Source organism: Armigeres subalbatus, chromosome 2 (genome assembly GCF_024139115.2).
Source record: "Armigeres subalbatus isolate Guangzhou_Male chromosome 2, GZ_Asu_2, whole genome shotgun sequence".
Lineage (NCBI taxonomy): Eukaryota > Metazoa > Arthropoda > Insecta > Diptera > Culicidae > Armigeres > Armigeres subalbatus.
Window position 1 is genome coordinate 371350039 of NC_085140.1, and position 27601 is coordinate 371377639.

General features: G+C 39.3%; 2 protein-coding genes and 1 pseudogene across 9 annotated transcripts in view; 1 reads left to right on the plus strand and 2 right to left on the minus strand.

Annotated features, from left to right (window-relative positions):
• The window catches only part of LOC134213068 (vascular endothelial growth factor receptor 1-like), a 141933-nt gene that overhangs the window by 72759 nt on the left and 41573 nt on the right, over positions 1-27601 (plus strand). For all 8 annotated transcript variants that reach the window (XM_062691608.1, XM_062691603.1, XM_062691605.1 and 5 more), the window contains one exon: positions 21127-21934. In XM_062691608.1, the coding sequence (XP_062547592.1) occupies positions 21802-21934 (133 nt within the window). In that variant the 5' untranslated portion in view covers positions 21127-21801. The remainder of the gene's footprint in view (positions 1-21126; positions 21935-27601) is intronic.
• On the minus strand, positions 7068-8382 carry LOC134217233 (uncharacterized). The gene has a single exon (XM_062696006.1). The coding sequence runs from the start codon at positions 8380-8382 to the stop codon at positions 7291-7293; it is 1092 nt and encodes a 363-aa protein (XP_062551990.1). The 3' UTR covers positions 7068-7290.
• Positions 11884-13140, minus strand: LOC134217234 (uncharacterized; annotated as a pseudogene).

The following is a 27601-nucleotide window of genomic DNA, read 5'->3' on the forward strand; positions in this document are numbered from 1 at the left end:
CTTACATGTTCATGATAGAATTAGAGGCGAAAGTATAGAATTGGGGCCGTCCAGAAACCACGTGGTCATATATGGGGGGATGGGGGGTTTGCAAAATGACCACGATAAGCCACGTGGGGGGAGGGAGGTGTTGCTCTCGAACCACGGGGTCTTTTTTTATACGAAAAGTTTTTGGTGATTAACAATAGCGGTAGAAAAAATACAAATCATTAACGCAAAGCGCATCTTAGAACCGATGCCCAAGTATCGTCTTTGCCCAAGTAGCGTTGAAAAGACGTAGGTGTGCATCGAAAATAACCGGTAACGCAGCGTCGGTCGCAACGTCGATGCGTATCTGCGTTGTTTGACCATCTTAGCCTTAGCCCATTCCCATAAAAAAAAAATAAACGAAAAAACAGGTTGCGATTCAGTCTCAATTTCCACAAAAAAAAATTGGAAAGGAAAAATGGGAAAATATAAAGAAAAAATCCGCCGCGCCACCGCCGCAAATGGTTTTTGGCATCACGCCGCTGACACTTTTGCATAAGCGGACTGCAGCTACAATTTTGAAAATGTTCATTTTTTACAATAATCCAAGAAAAAAACTTGAAAAGAATTTCTTGTGGATATTCAGGAAAAATCCAGTAAAGAAATTGCCTGTAAAAACTTTGACTTTACTACATACAATCCTGATAAAGTGCTGGCATTCCGAATGATTTTGAACAATTCTCTGTGAAAATTTTGCTTGGAAATTTTGCTACAAATTGTTAATGAAAAAATAAAACAACTCCAGCGTAAGTTCCGAAAAAAAAATCAACAATAATAAATTAGCACTTTTGAGAGCAAAAACTGCAATTGTAAAATAAGAATTTTCCATAAAGAAATCAAAATGTTCCACGAAAAAAATACAAAATTTTCATGAATAAATCAATATTAGCAATGAACAATTACAAAAATTTTCACAAAATAAATATTTTTTCTACACATAATCTCTATATAATAAAAATGAGTTGAGATTTCCTTCCTGACGATTTAACTCGCGAACCGGTTGACCGATTTGCAAGATTTTCCCCTAATTGATTCGTTTTGGGATCCGCAATGTTTGTATATACAAAAAGTTAGTGAATTTAACGGGGAAATGTAAAAAGTCATTAAAATACAATTTTTGGTCAGCTGTTGAGGAAAAGAAAACAAACGCACGGAAATTGATCTAGAGTGCGGTGCTGCAAATAGTTCATTGTGACATTTGCAACACCTGGGCAATGCTGGGTTTCTTTCGCATCAATAAAGAGCAATATAAAATAAGCAAATAAGAAAGAAAAGCAACCAAATTGATAAAATTTTCCATGAACTTCAAACGCTTTTATAGAAGGGTTAATCTATGGAAAAATGCTTAATTTTATTGCTTTTTTATATTCTTTGGTAGTCTTGGTAGTCCGAAGCACCTTCTTTCCTCGCAAAAATATCCACAAGGCCACATGGAAATCACCTAACCAAGAAACGGAAAACCAAATCGACCACGTTCTAATCGACGGTAAATTCTTCTCCGACATCACGAACGTCCGCACTTACCGCAGTGCGAATATTGAATCCGACCACTACCTCGTTGCAGTATGCCTGCGCTCAAAACTCTCGACGGTGTACAACACGCGTCGAAGTCGGACGCCGCGGCTTAATATCGGGCGGCTACGAGACGGTAGACTAGCCCAAGAATACGCGCAGCAGCTGGAAGTGGCACTCCCAACGGAAGAGCAGCTAGGCGCAGCGTCTCTTGAAGATGGCTGGAGAGATATTCAATCCGCCATTGGTAGCACCGCAACCGCTGCACTTGGCACGGTGCCCCGGATCAGAGAAACGACTGGTATGAGGGCGAATGTGAGCAGTTAGTGGAAGAGAAGAATGCAGCATGGGCGAGATTGCTGCAACACCGCACGAGGGCGAACGAGGCACGATATAAACAGGCGCGGAACAGACAAAACTCGATTTTCCGGAGGAAAAAGCGCCAGCAGGAAGATCGAGACCGTGAAGAAACGGAGCAACTGTACCGCGCTAATAACACACGAAAGTTCTATGAGAAGTTAAACCGTTCACGTAAGGGCCACGTGCCACAGCCTGATATGTGTAAGGACATAAACGGGAACCTTCTTACGAACGAGCGTGAGGTGATCCAAAGGTGGCGGCAGCACTACGAAGAACACCTGAATGGCGACGTGGCAGACGAAGATGGCGGTATAGTGATGGACGGCTCCGGATCACCAGGAAATCCAGGAGGAGATTGGCCGGTTGAAGAACAACAAAGCCCCTGGGGTTGACCAACTACCAGGAGAGCTAGTTAAACACGGTGGTGAGGCACTGGCTAGAGCGCTGCACTGGGTCATTACCAAGACTTGGGAGGAGGAAGTTTTGCCGCAGGAGTGGATGGAAGGTGTCGTGTGTCCATCTACAAAAAGGGCGATAAGCTGGATTGTAGCAACTACCGCGCAATCACATTGCTGAACGCCGCCCACAAGGTACTCTCCCAAATTTTATGCCGTCGACTAGCACCAACTGCAAGGGAGTTCGTGGGGCAGTACCAGGCGGGTTTATGGGCGAACGCTCCACCACGGACCAGGTGTTCGCCATTCGCCAAGTACTGCAGAAATGCCGCGAATACAACGTGCCCACACATCATCTATTCATCGACTTCAAAGCCGCATATGATACAATCGATCGGGACCAGCTATGGCAGCTAATGCACGAACACGGTTTTCCGGATAAACTGATACGGTTGATCAAGGCGACGATGGATCGGGTGATGTGCGTAGTTCGAGTTTCAGGGGCATTCTCGAGTCCCTTCGAAACCCGCAGAGGGTTACGGCAAGGTGATGGTCTTTCGTGTTTGCTATTCAACATAGCTTTGGAAGGGGTAATACGAAGAGCAGGGATTGACACGAGTGGTACAATTTTCAATAAGTCCGTCCAGCTATTTGGTTTCGCCGACGACATAGATATTATGGCACGTAACTTTGAGAAGATGGAGGAAGCCTACATCAGACTGAAGAGGGAAGCTAAGCGGACCGGACTAGTCATCAACACGTCGAAGACGAAGTACATGATAGGAAGAGGTTCAAGAGAAGACAATGTGAGCCACCCACCACGAGTTTGCATCGGTGGTGACGAAATCGAGGTGGTAGAAGAATTTGTGTACTTGGGCTCACTGGTGACTGCCGAAAATGACACCAGCAGAGAAATTCGGAGACGCATAGTGGCTGGAAATCGTACGTACTTTGGACTCCGCAAGACGCTCCGATCGAATAGAGTTCGCCGCCGTACCAAACTGACAATCTACAAAACGCTCATTAGACCGGTAGTCCTCTACGGACACGAGACCTGGACGATGCTCGTGGAGGACCAACGCACACTTGGAGTTTTCGAAAGGAAAGTGCTGCGTACCATCTATGGTGGGGTGCGGATGGCGGACGGTACGTGGAGGAGGCGAATGAACCACGAGTTGCATGAGCTGCTGGGAGAACCATCCATCGTTTATACCGCGAAAATCGGACGACTGCGATGGGCCGGGCACGTAGCCAGAATGTCGGACAGTAACCCGGTGAAAATGGTTCTCGACAACGATCCGACGGGCACAAGAAGGCGAGGTGTGCAGCGGGCAAGGTGGATCGATCAGGTGGAAGATGACTTGCGGACCCTCCGTAGACTGCGTGGTTGGCGACGTGTAGCCATGGACCGAGCCGAATGGAGGAGACTCTTATATACCGCACAGGCCACTTCGGCCTTAGTCTGAATAAATAAATAATAATAATATTCTTTAATATAAAATTTCCTATTTTTTCAATGCTCTTTATTGATTTTTTCGAGGAAAGGTTTTAATTTTGGTTAAAAAATATTTATTTTGTTGAAAATTTTCTAATTATTTTTTTCTAATATTGATTTATTTATGGAATGTTTGTATTTTCATCGTGGAACATTTTGACTTCTTTATGGAAAATTCTTCTTTTGTGTTTGCAATTTTTGGTTTTAAAAGTGTTAATTTATTTTTGTTTTGTGGAAAATTCTTAATTGTTTATGGAAATTTTGCATTATTTGTAGAAAATTTGATATTTTTTTATTGCTAATTCCATGATTTCTTTATTGGAAATTTCCTAATTGTTATGGATATTTTTTAAAAATTTTTAAACTGAGTTTTCATTTTAGTCGATATCGTATCTTACAACATCGACTCATGGAAGGTCTTGAAAGTAATAAATGAAATCGCATTGGCTCAATGAACCTGCTTGGATGCTTAGCGATGCACGGATACATCGTTCAGGACTTGGTTGATCGGTCGTTTCAAAACTCTATAATATCATGTCTTAGAACATTTTGTTTCTTGTCATGACTTTGATACTTTCGAGGATATGTACTTCAGAGCAGTTTGGCCTATGACACCCGAAAAAAGTACGACTTTTTAGTTCTTTCTATACTAGTTTTGGCAAGATCGAGTGGAAACCCTAAATATGTACGTTAAATCCATGTAAAAAATCGTCCTGAGAGGGTTAAATACCAAAATATGACAATAAATTCTAGAATACCAAAAGGAACCCAAAGATATTAAAGACTGTAGATTTAAAATGAAAACTTGCATTTTAAGCCAAAACTGTATAATTCAGGCAAAGGAATATTAAGGACATTGTGTTACGGTTCTGATTAGAATCATAGAATCTTGGCATAATGAAGAGAGTTTTGATATTCTGAATAAAACTTGTATGCCCTTAGAAAAACCTTCAGTTCAGTTCAGATGCTTCGCTGAGGTTAATATATCTTAAGAATTTCCAGTACCTCCAGAGCTACGGAATATCCTAAATACTCTTAGGGATATTCAGTGTTGAACTTCATAATAATTTGAAAAAAAAACACCAATAAAGAAATAAAAAAAAATTAAAAATATAGGGATATTTTGGAATATTTCTAAACCATTACAAATTTTTATAACATATTCGCGAGTCCACATTTTTTTGTTTCCTCCTGATGCATCGAAGGTGTGCGAGTTCTAGATATACTAATACCTGATACACATTACAACTTGATAACATAATCAAAATGTTCGAAATCATGAAAATTTATAATTTCCATGCTGGGTTTAGTTTGATTTTGAATCAGTTAAAATTGTCCATCTTCAAAATTGATCGGATTAACCATATGTTTTAGTTATATAAGGTTTTTTTTAAAAAAAAATTACTTTAAAAAAACCACGTGGTCAAAGGGGGGGGGGAGGGGGGGTCTGCCAAATGACCACGATAAGCCACATGGGGGGAGGGGGGGGTTAAAAATCTTCAAAAATATGACCACGTGGTTTCTGGATGACCCCATTGATAGTTCCGTTAGGATACGGCAGGCATGAAAAATGTTTTTTTAAGAAGTCGATTTGAAAGCGAGCGGAGGGCAATATTTGTGATGGTATATGGCACGACCTTCCTTCTGCCAAACTCCCGTATGAAGGGGGAGGGAAGAATATCAGTGTGGAAGCTGATTATCTCCGTATCCTAACGGAACTATCAATTCTATACTTTCGCCTTAAATTCTATCATGAACATGTACGTCTAAGTTTGGAAGATGATATTAGCATTTCCATATCATTATGTATGTATTTAAACTATTTATTCTATGACAAGTATTGCCGTTTGCTATTGCAATAATTGTAAACTGATCATGAAAGAGCGAATGTTCAGTAAAACAAGACAGTCGATAACAACCATTACCCGTGAATCCACATGAATGACAAACCCTTTTCGATCAGTTTCAAATAAATCAGTTAGTGTTTAGTGAGAACATCCAATGTTTGAAACCCATCTAATTTTAACACTAAGCACCCCATTGCCCTTATGTGCGCAAACAAATATCATGGTTGATCCCCCTAAAACACTTATTGAAAAACCATTTTTTGATGTTGATTCTTCTATGGAAATTACGTAGGTAAATTATTTTTTCAAACATTTTCTTTATTTTCCATGGGTTATTCATAATACTTTATAGGTATTAAGGGGCCCTCCTTAGCCGTGCGGTAAGACGCGCGGCTACAAAGCCAGACCATGCTGAGGGTGGCTGGGTTCGATTCCCGGTGTCGGTCTAGGCAATTTTCGGATTGGAAATTATCTCGACTTCCCTGGGCCTAAGGTATCATCGTGTTAGCCTCATGATATACGAATGCAAAAATGGTAAACTGGCTTAGAAACCTCGCTGTTAATAACTGCGAAAGTGCTTAACGAACACTAAGCTGCGAGGCGGCTCTGTCCCAGTGTGGGATGTAATGCCAATAAGAAGAAGAAGAAGGTATTAAGTTAGACTATCAATCTGCGGGAGATCAGTGCGTGTTTTCTCTTGTTTCTGACAGCAGAACGATCGCGCGATCTGCCGAAATATTGTGTTCGGTAATAAAGTTAATCAGTTCAGTGCGTGTTTTTTCGCAGTAGCCATCGAGCAAGCGTTGTGCAGCAGTGCGTGTTTTAGTCGTCGTGAAGTAGTAACTACTTAACTGTTAAGATATCGAATCAGTCTTCGGAAAAATAGTAAGACACGCGTTGCTTTTCCGTTTTTGTATCATCATGAATATGGCGTCGTTCAAAAGAAATAATTAATCGGTTACCAAGGCGATTTCCAATATATTTCCTTTCCAACTAACATACTATTCCTTTCCAGTGCGCTCATGGAGATGCAGAGGATTCCTCGGTCTCTTGTAGCAATGAGTGTCGAACTAATTTTCCTCCCCTTATCCTAATTGACTGTGAGGACGTGGCCGGCATCGTTATTGGTCTTGAATTAAAGAAACTTCGAAGCATGTACAGTGAGAATATCTCTCTAGTCCCGAGAAAACTATTCAATTGGTGAGCTGTGCAATATTTGTTGTTTCTCGGCCAATCACGCCTAGCAACTACGATGGGTACAGTCAATCAAGCTAAGCTAAGCTATTAAGTTAGGCTATCAATCTACGAGTCGGAATAAACTTGACTAAAAACTTGGCTAATATCGTTTTGACTCGAAGTCCAGATACGTAAGCACTGCTAAAATCTGACTTAGGGCAGGGGATACCTTCACTGACTTTTTAAAAAACTTTTTATTACAAGAAACACTAACTTTATTTACTACACTACTTGCACTGACCAGAGCACTGATGAAAAAGAGGCCGAGCCACGCTGTTGCTGGCAGTTTTATAATATAAAACTGCTGACTCGGCGATTGTTCCGGCACCTTCGCTGATTGGTGCATACACGTGGCGTGATGCACCGTACGATTCGCTAACGGCTCCCCTTCCAGTTGGAAGCCGCCCTCGGGTTCCTTCTATAGCTGCGGAAGAAGCGGGATGCTTCTCGACTCGGGATGCTCCTCGGATGGATTATTTCGCTTTATCTCCTCTGGTGTGTTCGATGCGAAGAGTGTTTTCAAAATGTAGAATTTAATTATCATGGCTATGGCTGATCCCAATATGATGATCAGTAGCGTTGTCGCTGTTGCGGAGGTTATCCACCCGTAGATATCTAGTTTCCAATGTATGTTCTCTGCTGTTAGGTTTAGGAGTTCTATGTGGTTGCGATGCTCTAAATGCAGTTCCTGTAAATGTGCCAATGGAATATGGTTTATGATTTTGGTCGAATTTACCTTAATTCCAGTTATTGGTGTGAAGGGTGGTATCTCCACGTTAGTACTGGAATATTCGACGTCATCCAGTTTTAAAGTACAGTGTGAATGCTGAATGAGATTTGGACCACTGAGGGACCTGGTAGCTGAACAGTTGGATGTCAAAGTTATATTGTGTCCGTGGATTACAATATTGCCATCGTTAATCTTCCGTATAATTTTACCTCCATAAATACGTTCTATAGGGCAATCAGCTGTTTTTCCGGAGATTAACTTTTGCATACACTCTGTGAGTGGTTCCAAAATGCTACTGGAACATACAAAGAGAGCTCTGAGCTTGATACATGGGACATGCGAGATGAGTGGAATTTGTCCTTTCAGATAAAATGGTGCTGGTACATGAATGCGGTAACCATCTTCAATTACTGCTTCGACTAAGTTGAGCGTATATAATGCTCCTTCGATTTGGGGTATTTTGAGTACGTAGATGATGTTATCTTTGTTGAACATTGCGTAAGAGCTTGCAATATTCAGAATGCTGTCCACCGAGTTAAGTCCAAAGTCGTTGTTGCGAAGGATTCGTTGAATGGCTTCTAATTCTCCTCCTTGGATGATGCGGCTACTTGGTATGCTACGTCTGGCCAGTGTAAGAGATTCCTCGACGACTTCTAAATAATATAATAGTTCATCTAATTTGAATACAAAATTGAGTGAATCGAAACTTTTGAATGTAACGTTTTCTAACTTCTGCGCATTAGCTACCAGAAAATTGAAAGTGTTTGTAAGATTCTTCATTCGGTTTTCAAATAAATGATTAATGTGTACCTGATTATTGTTTGCGACTATTAAGGAATTTATAGAGCTATTGATAACTTTCAAATCTTCCGCATCAGGACTCCCTGATACGTATTTCCAAGTCAGATTGATTTTGTCTATCTTTTTCCTAATAACTTGTTCGAAAAGCGAATCGGTTAGATCAAAACTGTTAACTGCATAATTGAACAAATCTATAGCTTCCTTGACATCTGTCAAATTTATAGGATGTATTATTCTGACGTAGTTGTTGCTAATCCTGGCTTGTCCTAGAGGTATGATTGCTAGAGTGTTGTGGGTCAGATCGTATATACGGATGTCTGTCCAAGCCGTTGATGTCCAGAGTAGGACACATAGTCTGAAAAGGAGTCATGAGAGTAACGTCTCGTAAGTTAAATTATATTTTAAGTTTTTCTTGTGGATTTTTATATCTGTAGCGTCGGTAATTGTTTTATCGTTTTGTTCCTTTATTTCGACTAATCTGTACCTATGACCGTATGGGGATGGTTTGGCCTTTGTTTTAGCAAGAATTTCCCTAGTTCTTATGTCATGATACCCTTAGTCTGTTTCTACTATTTTTGCATTTTGTCTATCAGCTTCTCTAGCAATATTGTCTTTGGCGGTTTGTATGATGTGTTGTTTTGTCATGTTAATATCCTTTAAGTCCAGCGACGTGGAGTTTCCAAATATTATTTGTCTTGGTGTCAAGTTTGTTGTCGAGTGCTTAGCATCATTATATAAGGCTGTTATTAAAAAAAAGTCCTTGATAGAGGTCAGATTGATAATTTTGCGTCGGTTCGCTAAATACATTTCTAAAAGAGTGTTGTGGAACCTTTCGATGATGCCATTACTATTGCTGCTACTGGCATAGGCAAACGGCAACACCGTTTTCTTTCAAGAATGTTCTGAAATTTTGACTTCGAAATGAAGTAGCTTGATCACAGGTGATCGATTTAGGTATTAGATTTTGTAGATTTGGGCAAATTTGGAAAAAGAATCAACGATTGTTAAGAACTTCTCTCCTTCTTTAATATAAACGTCTATGAAAATATTCTCCAACGGTTTATCATATGTTCTTCTCGTGATTGAAATTTTGAATGGATGCCTTTCATATTTAGCAAATTTACAATCCTGGCATTCCTTCGCGAAAGTCTTAACAATCGATAACATCTCTGGGAAAAATACTGACTGACGAACTTCTTCGTAATTAAGCTTCCAATTTCTATGGTTGAAATTATGGGTTTTACGAACAAATTCATCTTGGTCTCTTTTTGAAATTAAATCTGGTAACTTGAGGTTGCAGAATTGGATTCTCATCCCTTTGAAATTGTTATGTATGATTTGTGAGCAAGATTTCGCAACTGTTGGTGGAGCAAAGATTCCGTTCGTTATTCCAGGAGCTAGATAATTTTTAAGGATTTGCATTAGTTGGTCCTCCGTATAATCATCCTGGTGGAATATGTGCCTGCTAAAACCTGGAAATACAGAATAAGAAATGTGAGGGGACTTTTCTTGTTTTTTATATGCATAATGAGTTGGTTTCTCAACTTATTTACTATGTCGGGCCCATAGACAGGATCATTTTCGTATAATTCATTTTCTAATACAGTTTGTAAATTCACCTCAGATTCTTCAATTCTCGGTATTCTGGATAGTCCGTCAGCTTCCACGTTTTGTTTCCCTTTTTTGTATATCAGTTGGAAATCGAATTGTTCCAGATACAGACGTTGGCGAGTTACTCGACCTGTGGCATCTATCAATTTGAGTTCCTTTGTTAGAGGCTCGTGATCTGTATAAATGGTAAATTTCATACCATGCAGATGCAAAGTAAATAGCCAGAAGTTCCTTGTCTGTGGCAGAGTATTTCTCCTCAACTCTCGATAAAGTTCGCGAAAGATACGCAATTGGTCTTTCGTGCCCGTCTTCCATTTGTGTCAGGACCGCTCCGATCGCGTGATTAGACGCATCGGTGGTCAAAATGAACGGCTTTTCTAAATCGGGATAAGCAAGTAAGAGTTTCGTGCTCATGATCTCTTTTAGCTCACTAAACGCCTTTTCATATTCAGAATTAAGAACGATAAGTTTATTCTTTCCCCGAAGCATGCTTGTCATTGGCTTCGCAATTTTAGCAAAACCCGGTATAAAGCGTCTGTAATATGAAACAGTACCTAGGAACGATTTAAGTTCCTTCGGTGTTTTCGGAAGAGGCAAATTTTCGACTGCCTCTACTTTGTTTGGGTTAGGTTTAACCCTTCTGTTGTTACGACATGTCCTAGGAATTCTACCTCCTTACGTAGGAATTCGGACTTGTCACACTGAATTTTTAAATTTGCCTCTTTCAGTGTGGTCATAACTTTCTGAATATCCTTCATGTGTTCTTCCAGCGAGCTGGAGAAAATAATGATATCGTCCATATAGACGAAACATCTTACTCCAACATGCTTACGTAGCACAGAATCCATAAGTCGTTGAAATGTCGCGGGCGCATTCCTTAACCCGAACGGCATTCGCACAAATTCATATTTTCCGCTGTCGACATTGAATGCCGTCTTCGGAATATCAGCTGGGTCTACCTCTATCTGGTGGAAGCCACTAGCTAAATCAATTACAGAAAAATACTGCGCTTTTCCTAAGCGGTCTAGAATTTCGCTTATCTCGGGAATAGGATAACGATCCGCAGGTGTGACTTTATTCAACTTCCTATAGTCAACAACAATGCGATACTTTTGCACTCCTGAATTGTCGGCTTTCTTCGGAACGACCCAAATGGGGAGGTCCACGCAGAAGAAGACTCTCGTATGATACCGGAGCTCAACATTTTCTGAATCTGTTCGCTCACTCTTTCTCTAAGATGGTACGGGTATTTATACGTTCGCTGATGAATCGGATTACTATCGGAGGTTTCAATTTTGTGTTTTACCTGGTGGGTGAAGTCTAATCTCTGTCCTTCTTGGTAGAAAATACTTTTGAAAGGTTGTAATGTTTTTGCTAACAGTTTAACTTCCTCTTAACTTAAGTGATCCGCGGGGAAATTGAGTTTCGAGCGAGTTTCATTTTGATTTAAGAAAAATGTTCGTTCTCGAGCGGTTTAGCTTCGTTCAGTTTAGCATGTGTAGTGCTGAATACATGCACGGTAGCACAGTGGTTGTTTTTGGCGGCATACAAACCAGGTTGTAATGTGACGCCGGTTGTTAAATTAATTTCGTCTTCAATGAGAAATGTCCCATTTGACGTAGTATTTATTTCTACTACATTTTCCGTTTGTTCGTGAAAGTTCCATGAACTCGGGTAGTATTTTGAAAGTTCAAAGTTATGCTTTCCAATCATCAGCTGATGATTGCCTGAATCTATTTTCGCTTTCATTTCTGCCAAATTTTCATAGCCAATGAGGCCATCGAAAAACTCATGAAATTTGAAAACGTGGAAGGGAACACTGGGAAAAATATTCATATGGATCATTCTATCAATTATAAACTTGCCATTCTTATTTGTTATAATCGCGGGTTTGTCTGTTATTTTAGAGTTACGCACATTTTCCGGATTTATGTACGATTTATTCGCGCCCGTATCAACTAAAAATTTAAGTACACCTTTTTTAGACCGGCAGCGAATGTATGGAATAAAATTGTTTACGTTGTTGTTTCCTGTTCCCTGTCGTCGTAAAAATTTGAATCATCACTCTGCACTGCATTCACGTTTTCATCATTTTCTTCATCGTCACTGATATCTACGTCGACTTCGTTGTTGTTGTGTTCTGCGCGGGGCTTAGGTTGATGCACTTTTCTATACGCAAATTTATTACCGTTCGCATTAGTTTTGCCATAATAATTGTTGTTGTTGTTAGAACCACTGCTACCGGGCTGACTCTGGGGTTTAGATTGTGAATGAAATCTGAACGGCTTAGATCGGATTTCAGCATTTTGGTTGATGCATACGGCTTCGCATGCTTCTTCTAACTGATTGCGGTTTGGATTGCCTTATGATGGAGGCCAGGGGTTCACCTATGTTATCGAGGTATTTTGCAACGCTTAATATGTCTATTATTTGTTTTTCCGAAATTGGATTGGATGACAGATTCGCCTTCAATCGTGTATTTATCTCTTTACATTCATTGTAAAATTTAAGGTGTGTTTTGTCTTTACGATTGATATTAAATAATGCTGACACATTAGTAGCAAAGTCTCGGTGGTCCCCATATTGCTCGAGGAGCACCTGTTTGATACCACTGATGGTATCGGGATCGCCGTTTGCGCATACTACCGCGCGGGCATCCCCTTTAATTTTATTTTTTATTGCTCTAAGATACATAGAGCTAATTGAGTCGGGCTGGCCGTTAGCCCCTTTGATTTTGAACATCTCGTACAGCTCGTCTACTTCACGTAGCCAGCTGGAGAGTTCCTAAGTTTTTTATTGGGTCGGGAATAGAGAATTTGCTGCTACTCCCAACCGTTAATAAAATTCTTAGCTGTTCTAATTCAGCTTTAAGTGCTTCGATTTCGGAGGCTCTAGTTTCGGGCATTTTTGCAATATAAATAATATATCAAGTATAAGTGTAAATGAAAAAATGTTTTACTTACAGTAGCGAAGGCTGCATCCACGGGTTCTCTGCTGCTCGTTGCTGTGCGGCGGGATTTTCCACTATTTAAACACCTCACTAACTATCCCACTTCTGACACCACTTAGGGCAGGGGATACCTTCACTGACTTTTTAAAAAACTTTTTATTACAAGAAACACTAACTTTATTTACTACACTACTTGCACTGACCAGAGCACTGATGAAAAAGAGGCCGAGCCCTGTTGCTGGCAGTTTTATAATATAAAACTGCTGACTTGGCGATTGTTCCGGCACCTTCGCTGATTGGTGCATACACGTGGCGTGATGCACCGTACGATTCGCTAACGCTGAGATCAATATTTGAAATTCGGACACATTATAGGGGATGCTTCAAATTCGGAAACTTTTGATTCGAAGTCAGGACATTTCGAATTTGGTCGCAACGATTCATAAATGAATCAGGTATCATATATCTAGACCAACATTTGTAAAGGGCGTTAAAGTCAAAATTTATTCCATCTGATTCTTCATCCACGAAACGGGTGGCAACTAAAAAATTGGAATGACTTCAATACTTTTTTATCAGAATGTGGCCCTCCTTAGCCGTGCGGCTAAGACGCTAAGACGCGCGGCTACAAAGCAAGACCATGCTGAGGGTGGCTGGGTTCGATTCCCAGTGCCGGTCTAGGCTATTTTCGGATTGGAAATTGTCTCGACTTCCCTGGGCATAAAAGTATCATCATGTTAGCCTCATGATATACGAATGCAAAAATGATAACATGGCTTAGAAACCTCGCAGTTAATAACTGTGGAAGTGCTTAATGAACACAAAGCTGCGAGGCGGCTCTGTCCCAGTGTGGGGATGTAATGTCAAGAAGAAGAAGGAGAAGATCAGAATAATAATGCTTTCACAGAAATATGACTTCATGTGAATGAATCCTTAGAATTGTCGCACATACAATTTTACTCCAACATTGCTTACAACATGCCGTCAAAACAAGAAGTACTGCGGCGCGCATTGTAAATTTTTCAAGCAAACAATAATGTTAAATAGATTTGAAAAACATTCGAAAAAGACTGGAAATTTTAAAAATCGATTTGTTTTATCTTCAAACCGTATACCTTTTCCATTGGAAATTCAACGTACTTTCATAAAATCGAATTGATAAAAACGTAAAAATAATATTTCAACCATTTTTGAAAAACCAATTTATTTAAAAATAATATTACTTTTTTGTCCATCATTTCTCCATCATGACCCATATTGCAAAATAATATAGGTATATATATATATTTTAAGTTTTATTTTGAATGTTTGATTTTTTTTTTCACAGTGTATATATTTTTTCACATAGTCCCATTGATTACCTAAAGCTGTTTTCAAGTTAAATTTTTTTGAAAGTGTTCAAGGTGTTTTTGCTTAGGCCAAAGTTAAAATGGCAAACCAATGATGCAGATAATGTTAAATATCTTGGCTGTGCATATGCACAGCATATGTTTCGAAATGGACAAATTGATATGAAATTTGCGAAAAAGAATCCACGTGTCTTGGAGGGACTCGAACCCTCAATCTCCTACTCTCTAGATAGGCGTGATAACCCCTACACAACAAGACCACTTAAAGGTCACGTTTGCGGAAAAGCCATCAGAATCCGAGTACCAACCTGATTCTGATGGCTTTTCCGCAAACGTGACCTTTAAGTGGTCTTGTTGTGTAGGGGTTATCACGCCTATCTAGAGAGTAGGAGGTTGAGGGTTCGAGTCCCTCCAAGACACGTGATTCTTTTTCGCAAATTTCATATCAATTCGTCCATTTCGAAACATATGCTGTGCATATGCACAGCCAAGATATTTAACAAAAAAATGGTTTTCGTACAGCCGAGTTGCCAAATAATATGCAATTAATTGATGCAGATAATGTTTTTTTGGCCTTAAAGGATGTATATTCAAAATTTCAGGGTAATCAAAAAATACAAAATTGAAACCTTGAAAAAAAAAATCGTGTTTTCACAGAGAATTGCTCACCAGCAAGATTTAGCGGCGCCACACGGCAAACCACGGACCATATGCTAATATTCATTAGTCAAAGTTTGAAGACTAAGGACAACTCTTTGTATAACATATATCAGATTAACCTGTACTTCGATTTTAAGGACGGCTACAGCAGTCTTGAATAATTGAAACAAGATATATATTTATTCGACGTTTCGACACGGGGATGGTGCTTCATCAGGGGAAACTATAATTGATTGGGTACTTATTTATGTGTTATAAATATGTGTCAAAATGTTAACTTACAATACGGTGTTTGTTCCTAGTCTATTGTTAAGTCTAACATTAACTGGCTGGATTTTTCTGGTACATACTGCGGAATTTAGATAATTATAACATTCAATTTGAACTAATTACAATAGATCCAAACATATAAAAGCTGACTTACACTTCGAGAACACACAATTTCAAAAACATTGACACTAACAGATAACGCGAATTTTGGAATGGTAGCCTTGATGCCCTATCTAAATAATCTACTCATCTCTTGAATTTTGGTTGTTTCGTTTTCCTCTCTTAATCTGTTCTATACTCTTGATATGGTGCAATACAGATGCGTATGTTGTGTTCAATCAATCTAGGGGAAATGCGGCCAATATGCGCCCCCTAAGCGAATCACAATTTAATAATGATTTCATCCGAAAACATGCACTTTCGAAGTGTGTATCAATAATCTAACATATCAGTCATGATATGATCCAAAAATTTCCAGGTAAAGCCAGCAATATTGCAGCAAAACATTTTCATTCCAAAATTGAGAATCTCAATTCAAAATGAACGATGCAGGGCAATATGCGCCACCGAAAAATAATAATCAAAATATTCCAATATTTTTTACCAAAATATTCAAACTCTTCTTCACAAGATTAGTGTCAACTCTATCCTTTAAGGTGGTCCATGTCTCAGACTGATGGTAGTAAGGAGAATTTGTTTTGGGTATCTAAAGAAAAAGCATTGAGGACGTGATCGCCGAAATTGCGTTGGAATGAGCCAAAATAATATTTTATTTTTTTAAATTTTAATGCAGAGTTTTTGACTGAGTTTCTTCGTTCTACGGCTCACAAACGTTTTTTGGCTTCAGATGCTTACGATTTTGAGAGAAAATTTGGGTTATAAACAAAGAAAAGGTGGTGGCGCATTTTACCCAACCGGCGCATTTTATACATACTTCCCCTACGTCTGTTCGCTTTACGGTGTGATTTGAGTTTGTTACACATTTCTAGAAATGGAAGTGTGGATGATTTGTAACTGTGATCTATAATTTGTGTAAATTCGAAGTTAAATCTGTGGTCTTGGTCAATACAGTATTGGATAATGGCAGTCGTAGATTCAACTAGAGATGTTTTAGCTGGTTCAGTATTTGTATCGGCATTGTTCAAACAATTTTCCAGCTTGTTAACATTTGTTCAGTGTCTCTCTTTTTAATAATTCCTAGTCATTCCTACATAACAGCATGAACAATCATTGCATGGAATTCTGTAAATAATATTGCCAATATCTTCTTTCACTAGAGGTTGTCAATTATAGTTTCCCCTGATGAAGACACCATCCCCGTGTCGAAACGTCGGATAAATATATATCTTGTTTCAATAATTCAAGACTGCGTAGCCGTCCTTAAAATCGAAATAATAATATACAGTCGATTTCTCAACCGTTCATTAACCTGTGCTTTTTTGTATTTTTTTCCCCGAGCCATTCTTTTCTTTCCAATTTTTTAGTTGCCACTCGTTATATAAATATATAGTGAACGAAGAATCAGAAGGAATAAATTTTGGCTGCTACGCCATTTTCAAATGAGCGCGAAACATCCAGTAGACTTAATTGAAACATGCTTTTAAAATTGATTAAGATTAATTACATGAAAATGGGCCCTCGGTCTAGAATCGAACATTCTCTTATGAAGGTGACCTTATGGTCGCCGAAATACACGTATCCGTCGAGAAACAAATAAAATGGTGAAACTAATAATAGCAGAGTCTTTAAGATCTCCGCAGTAGATGTGTGCGCTACACAAAACCGCCGCCGCCATATTGCCAACTGTTTAAAATCTTGATTGTCGCTGTTCTACAAGTTCTCTTTAATTCTCTTTCTACAATTCAGCAAAGCTATCCATAGAATTTCAGTAGATATCCCACAGAAACTGTGCTTCATTCCACCGGAAACAAAGCAGAATAACTTACGGAAGTTTTGGAAAATTTATCGTGGAACTGCAGGATAATATGATAATATCTCATGAAAATTAAAGAATTTCCCATACATAAGGATTTTTTCGTAGAAATATGAAGAAAAATCAACGTGGAATTTCAGAAGATTTATTCTTTGAACTTTAGAAGAATCTTTTGAAAATACAAAAGCGTTTTAGTTGGAGTTTGTAATTTTTTTCCATAGAAAATTCAGAAGAATTTTCAAATAGAATTCAGAAGAACTTGGTGAAGTTTTTTATAACATTTTCCAGGTATTTTTCCCGAGGAAAATCTGGAAAATCTTCAGGGAAAATCATTAGAAAAAGATTTTCTTTTAAATCCAGGGGAGACTAACGTCAGAAAAAAAATGCCATTGCCGAGCAAAATGACAACGCCAGTGATTTTCGAACCATCGCACAACTCTAGTCCGCGTAACTTGCACCCACATACTTGGGCCTCTCATCAAGATCGTAGGGTAAGGGAGGTATTTTGGACCGCTTTAGGAGATGGTCGAACAATTTTTCGAATAAAATTAGATATTGTAATAATGCTTGATTAATTCCCTATGAAACTACAAGGTGGTGAATGCTAGGTAGGATTAGTAGGTAAACATGTTGTAAATCCCATTGATAGAACCAAACTATCATAAATTCTGAAGATATGTAAGATTTAATTTTGGACCGCCTATTGAACATATTTTGGACCACTCGAATAATTTTGTATTGCTTGCAAAGTTATGTTACTATTAGATTAAATTAGTAATCTTCAGTATTTTCAGCGTTTCATCCTGAAAGTCCTTGTTAAGCAATACATTTTTATAAGCACTCCAAAGTTTTGAATAATATCTACCAGCTAATTGTATTAAAACTAATATCAATTTCAGTACCACTCGGTACAGCATCATGAAAGCAAAACAAATGTGCGGCCCATGGCCGTGATGTATGCACCTGGCCACTCCTACCCTGCCATATTTTTATGTAGTTTGCCAGATCTGTTCCATTTGCGCCATTGATAGTAGTGGGTTGCCCGGTTCTTCCTTGTTCCTTGCACATTCTTTTTCAAAACGAAACATAATCGTAGAACGAGGCACTCTTGCATTGGCAAGCAGCACGGACGGAGAGCTCTAGCAAAGATTGGTTCTTGTCATGGAGCATTCTTAACTATTCTGCCCACAATCACATATTTGTCCCATATGGGTAGGGATTCCAGCAATGGTGGAACTGATATGCGATCACAGGCAGTATTTTCGTATGAATATAATAAAAACAGTTACATGTTGGGTTAATAGACATTTTTCTAGGGCTTACATCAATGAACGGTAATTTATAAATGCGGTATGAACAGTAATTTATGAATGGTTTGATAATAGAAAACAAATGGTTGGTAAAAACTAAAGTTTAAGAGATCTAGAACTTCAAAAGAAGTATGTCGAAAATATGTTCGGCTCAATGAAAAATGAACCTATTTTGGACATGCCTCAGAATTTTGATTTTAAACTTACAATGTATTGCTAGAGATATGAAACTGCTTCAATTAGGTTGTAATAAGTCAACAATATCATTCACATGTTTTAAATCTATGTACAAATAAACTTACAGCTTTTGAAAGTTGACTTCAATTTTACAATGTCGTCTTAGTTTTGGTCCAATCCAGCCGGAATGGGTGAATGCGTGAAAATATTCTTAATGATTGCAATATTTTATAAGAAACAAATGCAGGAAATACCTTATGGATAGTTTCTTTTTGCAATAAAATTTGAATGTTGCATGTTTTATTTAGTTTTGTGTGATATAAATACGAAATTCAGCAGGGTGGTCCAAAATATGAGCCCGGTCCAAAATACAGCCGTTACCCTACTGCCAACATTTTCTGGAAGAGCTTTTGTGAAGTTTATTTTAAAATAATTTTCTTATTACATACAAGGTTACACGTATGCATCTCTTGTGAAACTTTGGCTTCTCAACGAAAGCCTTCTAGGGTAACGGTACCAATAGTGGAGGTTTTAGTAGATCCACAAAAGAAAATATTTTTGAAATTTGATAATTATGGGAAATTTGCTGCTTTATTATTTTAGTCAATAGATAAACTAATAAATTTGCTAACAAAAATGAGATAGATGTCATTTAACATCAACAATTACCAAATATTGCTTGCACCACTATGGGTACACTGTTCCTTTAGTGGCGGTAAAAAATAATTTTGGTTCCTATAGTGGTGCTATCCATTGGTTTCTTATAAGACTCGCCACTATTGGTACAGTTGCACCACTATAGGTGCAAGGGAGTCAATTTTGTCGAGAAAAATCATTGTTTTCAATAGTTTTTCAAGCAAAATCTTAAGGTAAGTTGCATTTAAAAGGATATCTCGGGTACTTATTCAAAAGGACGTATGTGATTTCGTAAACAAAGATTCAAACGTCGATTAGTCCGATCTGATGGCACTCCCACGCAAACCAACACCATCAACAGGTAGCCGAAGCCTCCCCCTATCTGTCTATGGTTATGGTTTGCGTGGGAGGGCTATCAGATCGGACTAATCGACGTTTGAAACTTTGTTTACAAAATCACATACGTCCTTTTGAATAAGTACCCGAGATATTTAAAGCACGACGCATCAACTGAAACCATCGTAAAGTCTATAAATATGATAGATCGCATTAAAACCCCACTACCTCCACTATTGGTGCTACCTCCACTAAGGGTACGGTTACCCTATGGCCTTCAATTTTACTGCCACATGCAAGCAAAATATGAAATCAGTTAATGGAGGCGCATGGCCTCACATTCGATTCGTTGAATCGCTCGCTTAATTGGGTGACCCAACCAAACACGGTAAAAAATATTCAATCATATAACTTTTCCTTTCCTTCCACAGTAATACTTTCCCATATATTAACTTAGTGGAGCGTAAGAAAACGCTAGGCCTTCCAACCTTCTACCAATAGTTTGCGTCACTTTTGTCACCAAAGAGTAAACAAAATATCATAATCTCAGCCATAGACATGCTGTTTATGTTTGACTTATGATGTACTTCCACCGAGCGATCTCACACCTCGTAATATTTCCAATTTCTGGTGATATGGACATACAGGCATGCGGTACGTCAGTGATAAACCATTTTCGTGGTTGGTAATCCATATTTTTCTTGCGCGCCACAAAGTATCACATTCGACATTTAACATCGTTCATATAGCGGTGGGTGGTGAAGCCTTGCATCATGTTCTGTTCGTATGCAACATATATCAATCATTCTGTGGTGCAATCATGAATATTGTATTTCTTCCCCACATACTCGCAACTGAATAAACACAGCGCCAATCTGGCCACAGCAATTGCAATCAATTGCTTACGGCTCGTAAAATCCAACATACAACTTCTATATAGCAAATACACATCAACACGTTGATCGTCATCAATTGATGGGTAAATGCGGCGACTATCCAAAAGTGGTTACTGAAGCCATTCCCTCTCGATAATTCTACTCACCACAAGAAGCAAAAACTCGTTAAGTTGGGACCATAAAATTAATGTCTAAGTTTGTTCTTTTATTGCTGCTTCAACCATAAATATTTCTATGGACTACGATCATTGCTGCCAGCTGTACTATTTATTTTGTTTCTAACTACCCGAAAAACTTTCCTGAGCGAGTTAATATTTTTACTGAGTTAGCCAATTGACTGAAGTAGCAGAACTGAAAAGTCAACAGGCCAAATATTTCCAAAGCATTCTTATACACATCTCATCCTACATGATTAACACATCTCAATATTGTGTTTCTAAGTTGGCACCTCTTTCTCCATCCTACTGCAAGTTATGGTTAAATTCCCCCGTTACCAATCATCTTCGCCAACATTCTGCCCGTACTTCAGGTTTATGTGCACAGGTCTTGTGGACCCCAAACTAATTTCCTTCCTACTTTTCTCTTCCTTTTTCAGATCTGTTTGCATACGGTGACGACGTTGTGCATTTCAGTGCCCCTCGAAAGCAGCCACCACAAACGCCAATCATCGTCAAACGAGTGATTTATGTGAGCACACTTCCTGAGGCACACACAAGTCCCCAAAAATCCGCGACAGCATAGTGTCTCCGCCCACGTTCACATTCGGTGGTGAATGCAAATTTCCCTAAGCCCATCAGCAAAGTGTCCGGCAAATCCGGCCATCATCGTCACCATTATCAAGAAGAGCGTGAAGCTTGGGTACACAAAAAAACCTAAAAGCGGGTCGTCGTCGTTGTCGTCTTCGTCAATCAGAAAAGCCTCGTGAAGACAGAGAAAAAAGTGTGCTAAGTTAGTGTGATGTTAGGAAAAAGTTGCACCTCGTCGAAGTCGAGTTCGATGCGGCAGCAACAGCAGCAGCACCAAAAGTTCAGATGAAGTTTCTGACATGGATGGAAAAGAGGTGGAAGTTTTATGTTTTATTTGCTTCCGATCAAAGTTTTCTGAATAGCGTGCGGCCATGAGTGGGCGTTGATCGCGCCAGTGTTTGTGTGCCCCAAGCACTTTCCATACGTTTAAGTCATTCAATTTGGAAAAGTTTATTTTCCGCTCCACAAAATCTGTGCAGCGATCTGTAGGGGTTGAGGAAGTTCGTTATAGTGAATGAGCAACAATGTGTCAAATGAAGAAGGAAATAATGCATAATCAGTGTCATATTAGTTGGAGGAAGATGTGGCAGCCATCTGTGATATATTTGTTAGTGATCGTACAAACTGCCGGCTGGTGGAGGTTGGGGCAAGCAAGACGTAAGTTCCTTTCTTAATTGATTATTTAACCCTTCTTTTAAGTCATTATCTAACCCATTTAATAATAAACGAAACACATTGCAAATATGTGCACTCAAGCAACAAATAGGACTTATCCTAAAGCAACTTGAAATTTTAGATTAAATACTATAAAATACTATGGTGATTTGGAGTGGGGAAACAGGATAGCCTATAGGTCTTTGCGACAATAATATAAATTTAGTGATATGATTCGTTAGGAAATCCAGGCCTCAGTGTAGTTTTTTTGTTAGAGCTCTAATCACTTTATTGCTGTAAACGATGGGGTAGTTGTCTCTGTCAGAGACAGATCGAAGTGACATTTCGAAAACTCAAATATCCATCTAATAGGTGCACTCACTGCATGAATTTTATTTGATTGCTAAAAATTGTGAAAAATAAAAGAGCAGATTTTTTGCCAACTGTGTAGGACATCTTTGGACTCCGAACAGAGACATAGTGCCGCCTCCGGAGAGTGGAGACGCAATTGCATTATAAATATCAATTTCAACGAGCTGCATCGTAAATTCTCGAGTGAGCACACACAATTACGATGGAGTTTTGGCAAAATAATGTTTCTATCTTTGCTTTTCGAGTCTGTTCCGGAAATACCATACGAAATCCTTATGATAAAATATTCGAAAGATTACAATTTTTTTTTCATATGAATTTCTGAAAATATTCTCGAAAGATTTCTCAAAGGAATTTCTATGGAAATCCCGAAGAAATTTCCGAAAGAATACCTGGATGACGTAGCTTAGCTTAGCTTTGACTGACTACACACATCTATGGTAGCTACTCCGTGATTTACAAGAATCTGTAAAATTGTACAAAGAATCAACTAAATTGGCTGGGATTGTTCAAGCATTTTCAGTGTCCAAGTTTCAATTACTGAAATGGCGTTTTTGTAGTAAGAGAGAAGGAATATTAGTACTTGTTTTTTTGCTATTTGAAGACCGTGTTTGCCTCTGCATCTCCACAAAAACCACAGGAAGGACTACCATTTAGTCGATATAGGCATCGTTGGAACTGGATTTACTCTGACAAGCGATACGACCGTGCCATTCTTTTTACACAATGATTCGGTTGCGCAAGGCAGATCAAACTATCTGCACATCGAGCAGGAACACGATCAAACGCGTATCAATTGGTTTACTTCTCGACCGCACAAAGCACAATGATACCAGACCGTTCGACGTGTCTATGAACCGAGCATGAGCTTTTCGTTTCGATAAGACAAAATCAAATGATTTTCGGGTCGGAGGAATATCTTTTTTTTTTCGGAGGTTGAAGTGCTCCCACCCCTCTTTTCTCTAGAGCAGCGGTTCTCAACCTAGGGTACATGTACCCCTGGGGGTCACCTTCGCTGGTCCTAGGGGGTACCTCGGATAAAAATGCCTAATGGCGGACGTATTACAATTACAATCAAAATTTATTGATAAAGCTTTGGCATTTGTGTATTTTCATTTCAAAACTTATGCATTATATATTTTTATTTTTCAGACTAAGGCCGTAGTGGCCTGTGCAGTCCATAAAAGTGTTCTCCATTCAGGTCCGTCCATGGCTGCATTCCGCCAACCACGCAGTCTGCGGAGGTTCCGCAAATCGTCTTTCACCTGATCGATCCACCTTGCTCGCTGCGCACCTTGGCTTCTTGTTCCCGTAGGATCGTTGTCAAGAACCATTTTCACCAGATTACTACCCGTCATTCTGGCTACGTGCTCGGTCTACCGCAGTCTTCCGATATTCGCGGGGTGAACGATGGATGGTTCTCCCAATAGCTGATGCAACTCGTGGTTCATTCGCCTTCTCCACCATCTGCACCCCACCTAATGAGCGTTTTGTAGATAGTCTACCAAGACGTTCAGAAGCCTTATTTCGAGAGGCTTGGAAGCATCCTTTCAAGAAGCTTGGAAATCTCCCTTCAAGATGCTTGAAAGCCTCCTTTCAAGAGGTCTGCAAACCTTCTTTCAAGAGGCCCGGAAGCCTCATTTTAAGAAGGTCGGAAGCCTCCTTTCAAAAAGCTCGGAAGACTCCTTTCAATAGGCTCGAAAGGTTCTTTTCAAAATGCTTGGATACCTACTTTCAAGAGGCCGGAAGCCTTGTTTTAAGATGCCCGGAAGTCTACTATCAAGAGGCTCGGAAGTCGCCTTTTAAAAGAGTCGGAAGACTTCTTTCAAAAAGCTCGGATGGCTCCTTTCAAAAGGCTCGGGAAGCTAATTTCAAGAGGCTCGGAAGCCTCGTTTCGAGAGGAAGAAGCCTAGAAGCCTCGCTTTTAAAGACCCGGAATCCTCAAAAGGCTCAGAATCCTCCTTTCAAGAATGTCGAAAGCCTTCTTTCAAAAAGCTCAGAAGACTCCTTTGAAGAGACTTTCAAGAGTTCTTTTCAAAAGGCTCGGAAAACACCTTTTAAGAGGCTCGGAAGCATCTTTACAATAGGCTCACAAGCCTCTCTCCAGTAGGCTCGGAAGCCTGCTTTCAAGAGGCTGAGAAGCTTCTTTTCAACAGGCTGGGAAGCCTATTTTCAAGAGGCTTGGAAGCTTATTTTCAATAGGCTCGAAAGCCTACTTTCAAGTGGCTCGAAAGCCTTCTTTCGAGAGGTTCGTCTTCCAAGAAGCCCGGAAGTCCGCTTCCAAGTAGCTGGGAAGCTTATTTTCAACAGGCTGGGAAGCCTCTTTTCAAGAGGCCGGAAGCCTTGTTTTAAGGCGCCTGGAAGTCTACTTTCAAGAGGCTTGGCAGCCGCCCTTTTAAAAGGGTCGGAAGCCTTCTTTCAAAAAGCTCGGATGGCTCCTTTCAAGAGGCTAGTAAGCCTATTTTCAAGAGGCTCGTAAGCCTATTTTCAAGAGGCTCGCAAGCCTATTTCCAAGGGGCTCGAAAGCCTGTTTTCAAGAGGCTCGGAAACCTCCTTTCAAGAGGCTCAGAAGCCTCCCTCCAATAGACTTGGAAGCATACTTTCAAGAGGCTCAGAAGCGTCCTTTCGAGCTGCAAAGGAAGCCTCCTTTTAAGGTCGAAAGCCTTCTTTCAAAAAGCTCGGATGGCTCCTTTCAAGAGGCTCGTAAGCCTATTTTCAAGAGGCTCGCAAGCCTATTTCCAAGGGGCTCGAAAGCCTGTTTTCAAGAGGCTCGGAAACCTCCTTTCAAGAGGCTCAGAAGCCTCCCTCCAATAGACTTGGAAGCATACTTTCAAGAGGCTCAGAAGCGTCCTTTCGAGCTGCAAAGGAAGCCTCCTTTTAAGTGGCTCGAAAGCCGCCATGTAAGAGGCTCGAAAGCTATGCAAGAGGCTCAGAAGCCTCTTATCAAGGTACGGAAGCCTACTTTCAAGAGATTCAAGGGCTAGGAATTGTCCTAGGGGGGTACCTCAATTAATGAAATAGTTCGAAGGGATACCTCTCAAGAAAAAGGTTGAGAACCGCTGCTCTAGAGTGAACCTGTGAGATAAGCAAAAATCGTGCCTACTTGATAAATTTCTTTCTTCATTTCACGAAAATTTTCGGTAAGCAATTACAAAAATGTTATGACCGTAGCGGAATTCGAACCTTGTATATACAAACATGGTGATGGAAAGCGGTCACTACAGCCATACCACCACATCGACTGCATGTAGGGAATAGGATATTTGTTCCAGAAAGGCTACTCTTTTGGCAATTGATGATGGCACGGAAAGGAAGAAAGGATTGAGAAAACAAGCAAACGAGCTTTCTAATATTGAGACATTGCAACAAATGTCCAACAAAATAATTTCCAATTTTAGACAAAAATCGCTGCAATCTTCTATTGCAACGATTAACTCCTTGTACCCTTAGTATAAAATAGGTTAAGTTTAGTTTAAGTTGAAAACATTGTAATTCCTACATGGTTCAATTCAACCAGAGGAAAAAATTCAAAACTGCCAGAGGCAATTGAAATGTATTAATAATAACTAAAAGCGTAACATAGCACATAAGGATGATAGTGTTAAGAAAACACGGAACACCTAGACACGAGCTTTTCACGGCACTACTGGTAGTGTGGGAGAAATGGTTATCTCTCATCAGACATTTTTTCTTTTCCCGCAAAACGATTTCTGGGTGAAAATCAGCGTAAGGGAGCATTCTCTGTTCGGGAGAATGAGTGAGAATTACGATCTTTGCTGACAGATGACATATGACATATTCAAACTGTTAACGATCGCTTTTTGTACGACCGAACAGGCAGCACTCTGTACTTACTTGCCCGATAGCTACTGCAAACAAACAAGGGATTTCAAGAACTTCTCTCTAGAATTTTCGATGAAATGCCTGGGAAAATAACTAAAGGGACTCATAGAAAAAAAAAGGAAATAAAAAATAAGGAAATAAATGAAGGAATGTCTTTTATTAATTCATGAAATATTTTCTGATAGAATTCCCGAAGTAATTTCTGAAAATAAAACTCGCAAAGTAATTTCCAGTGGAATTTACTCAAGGAATTTCTAAAAGAATATCATTCCGAAGAAATTCTTGGAGGAAGTTGTATATTTATGGAAGTTGTATAAAATGTATATTTTTCTAAGATATTTTGGAAGGAGTTTCTAATGGATTTTTTAAAGGAATTTATGAAGGAATGATTAAAAAGTATATACATTTATTTCATTTAAAAATTGAGTTTTTTGGACCGTCTAAGACGAATTAAGTACTGTCCATTTAATTCCACCAGTTAATTTTCGTTATCTTTGCAGATACGTATTTCGACCACAACTGTGTGGTCGTCTTCAGTGTCTTGTACTTGACTCGACAGTACTTAATTCGTCTTAGACGGTTGAATACATTCCACTAAAAGAGCTATATATATTTTTCTGAGTTTTTTGGGTTCTGAGATGATTATGGCCTGCACAGGTCTAATTTCGGGCGAAAAACAATGAAAAAAATCAATTTAGACAAGAAAAAGTTCTTTAAAGAAAAACTTGTTTTCCTTTAAAGTGCCCAGCTTTGATGTAAGAAGCGTAGCAAGCTTTGCCGCCGACAGTTAACTGTCAAGATCTCTGTCTCCCAAACCTGTTGAATTTTGCTAAAAGCGCAGCCGTAGTTAAAATTTCTGTTGCTGCTAAGAATGAACATTTAAATAAAGTAACGAAATGCAAATATTCAAGATATCCTAGCTAATTAGTAGAATAGAAGTTGCATAGGTCACATCACTTTCCATGGTGCATCCTAATCTATGTTTCTGATTACTCTACCCAACTAACAAAACTTTCTCCTCGTGGTAATTGTGGAGATGAAGAGGTACAGAAATATCCCGATTTTATCACCCTCCTGGTGAATTTTGGGGTGATAAAACAGGGTATGTGACAAAATTGAAAAAAAAAATATTTCCAATTTTTTAATTCATTCTACAAATATGAATCATGTTATGCCTTGGAAAGGCCAAATGCGTGAACAATACCCGTTATTTCTTGTCGAAATTGCTTACAGAATATTTCCCAGGTACTCGGAAGTCGTTCGTAATAAACTACAGGCGGTGAAAGTTATTTCATGAAAATCAATGTTGTTTGAGGTATTATTTACGAAAATAAAAAGAATGACAATTTTTTTGGGGTGACAAAATCGGGTCGAAAACGTGACAAAATCGGGGGTAGACAAAATCGGAGAGTGACAAAATCGGGTCAATACTGTATTCTCGGTCTCTAGTAGCAA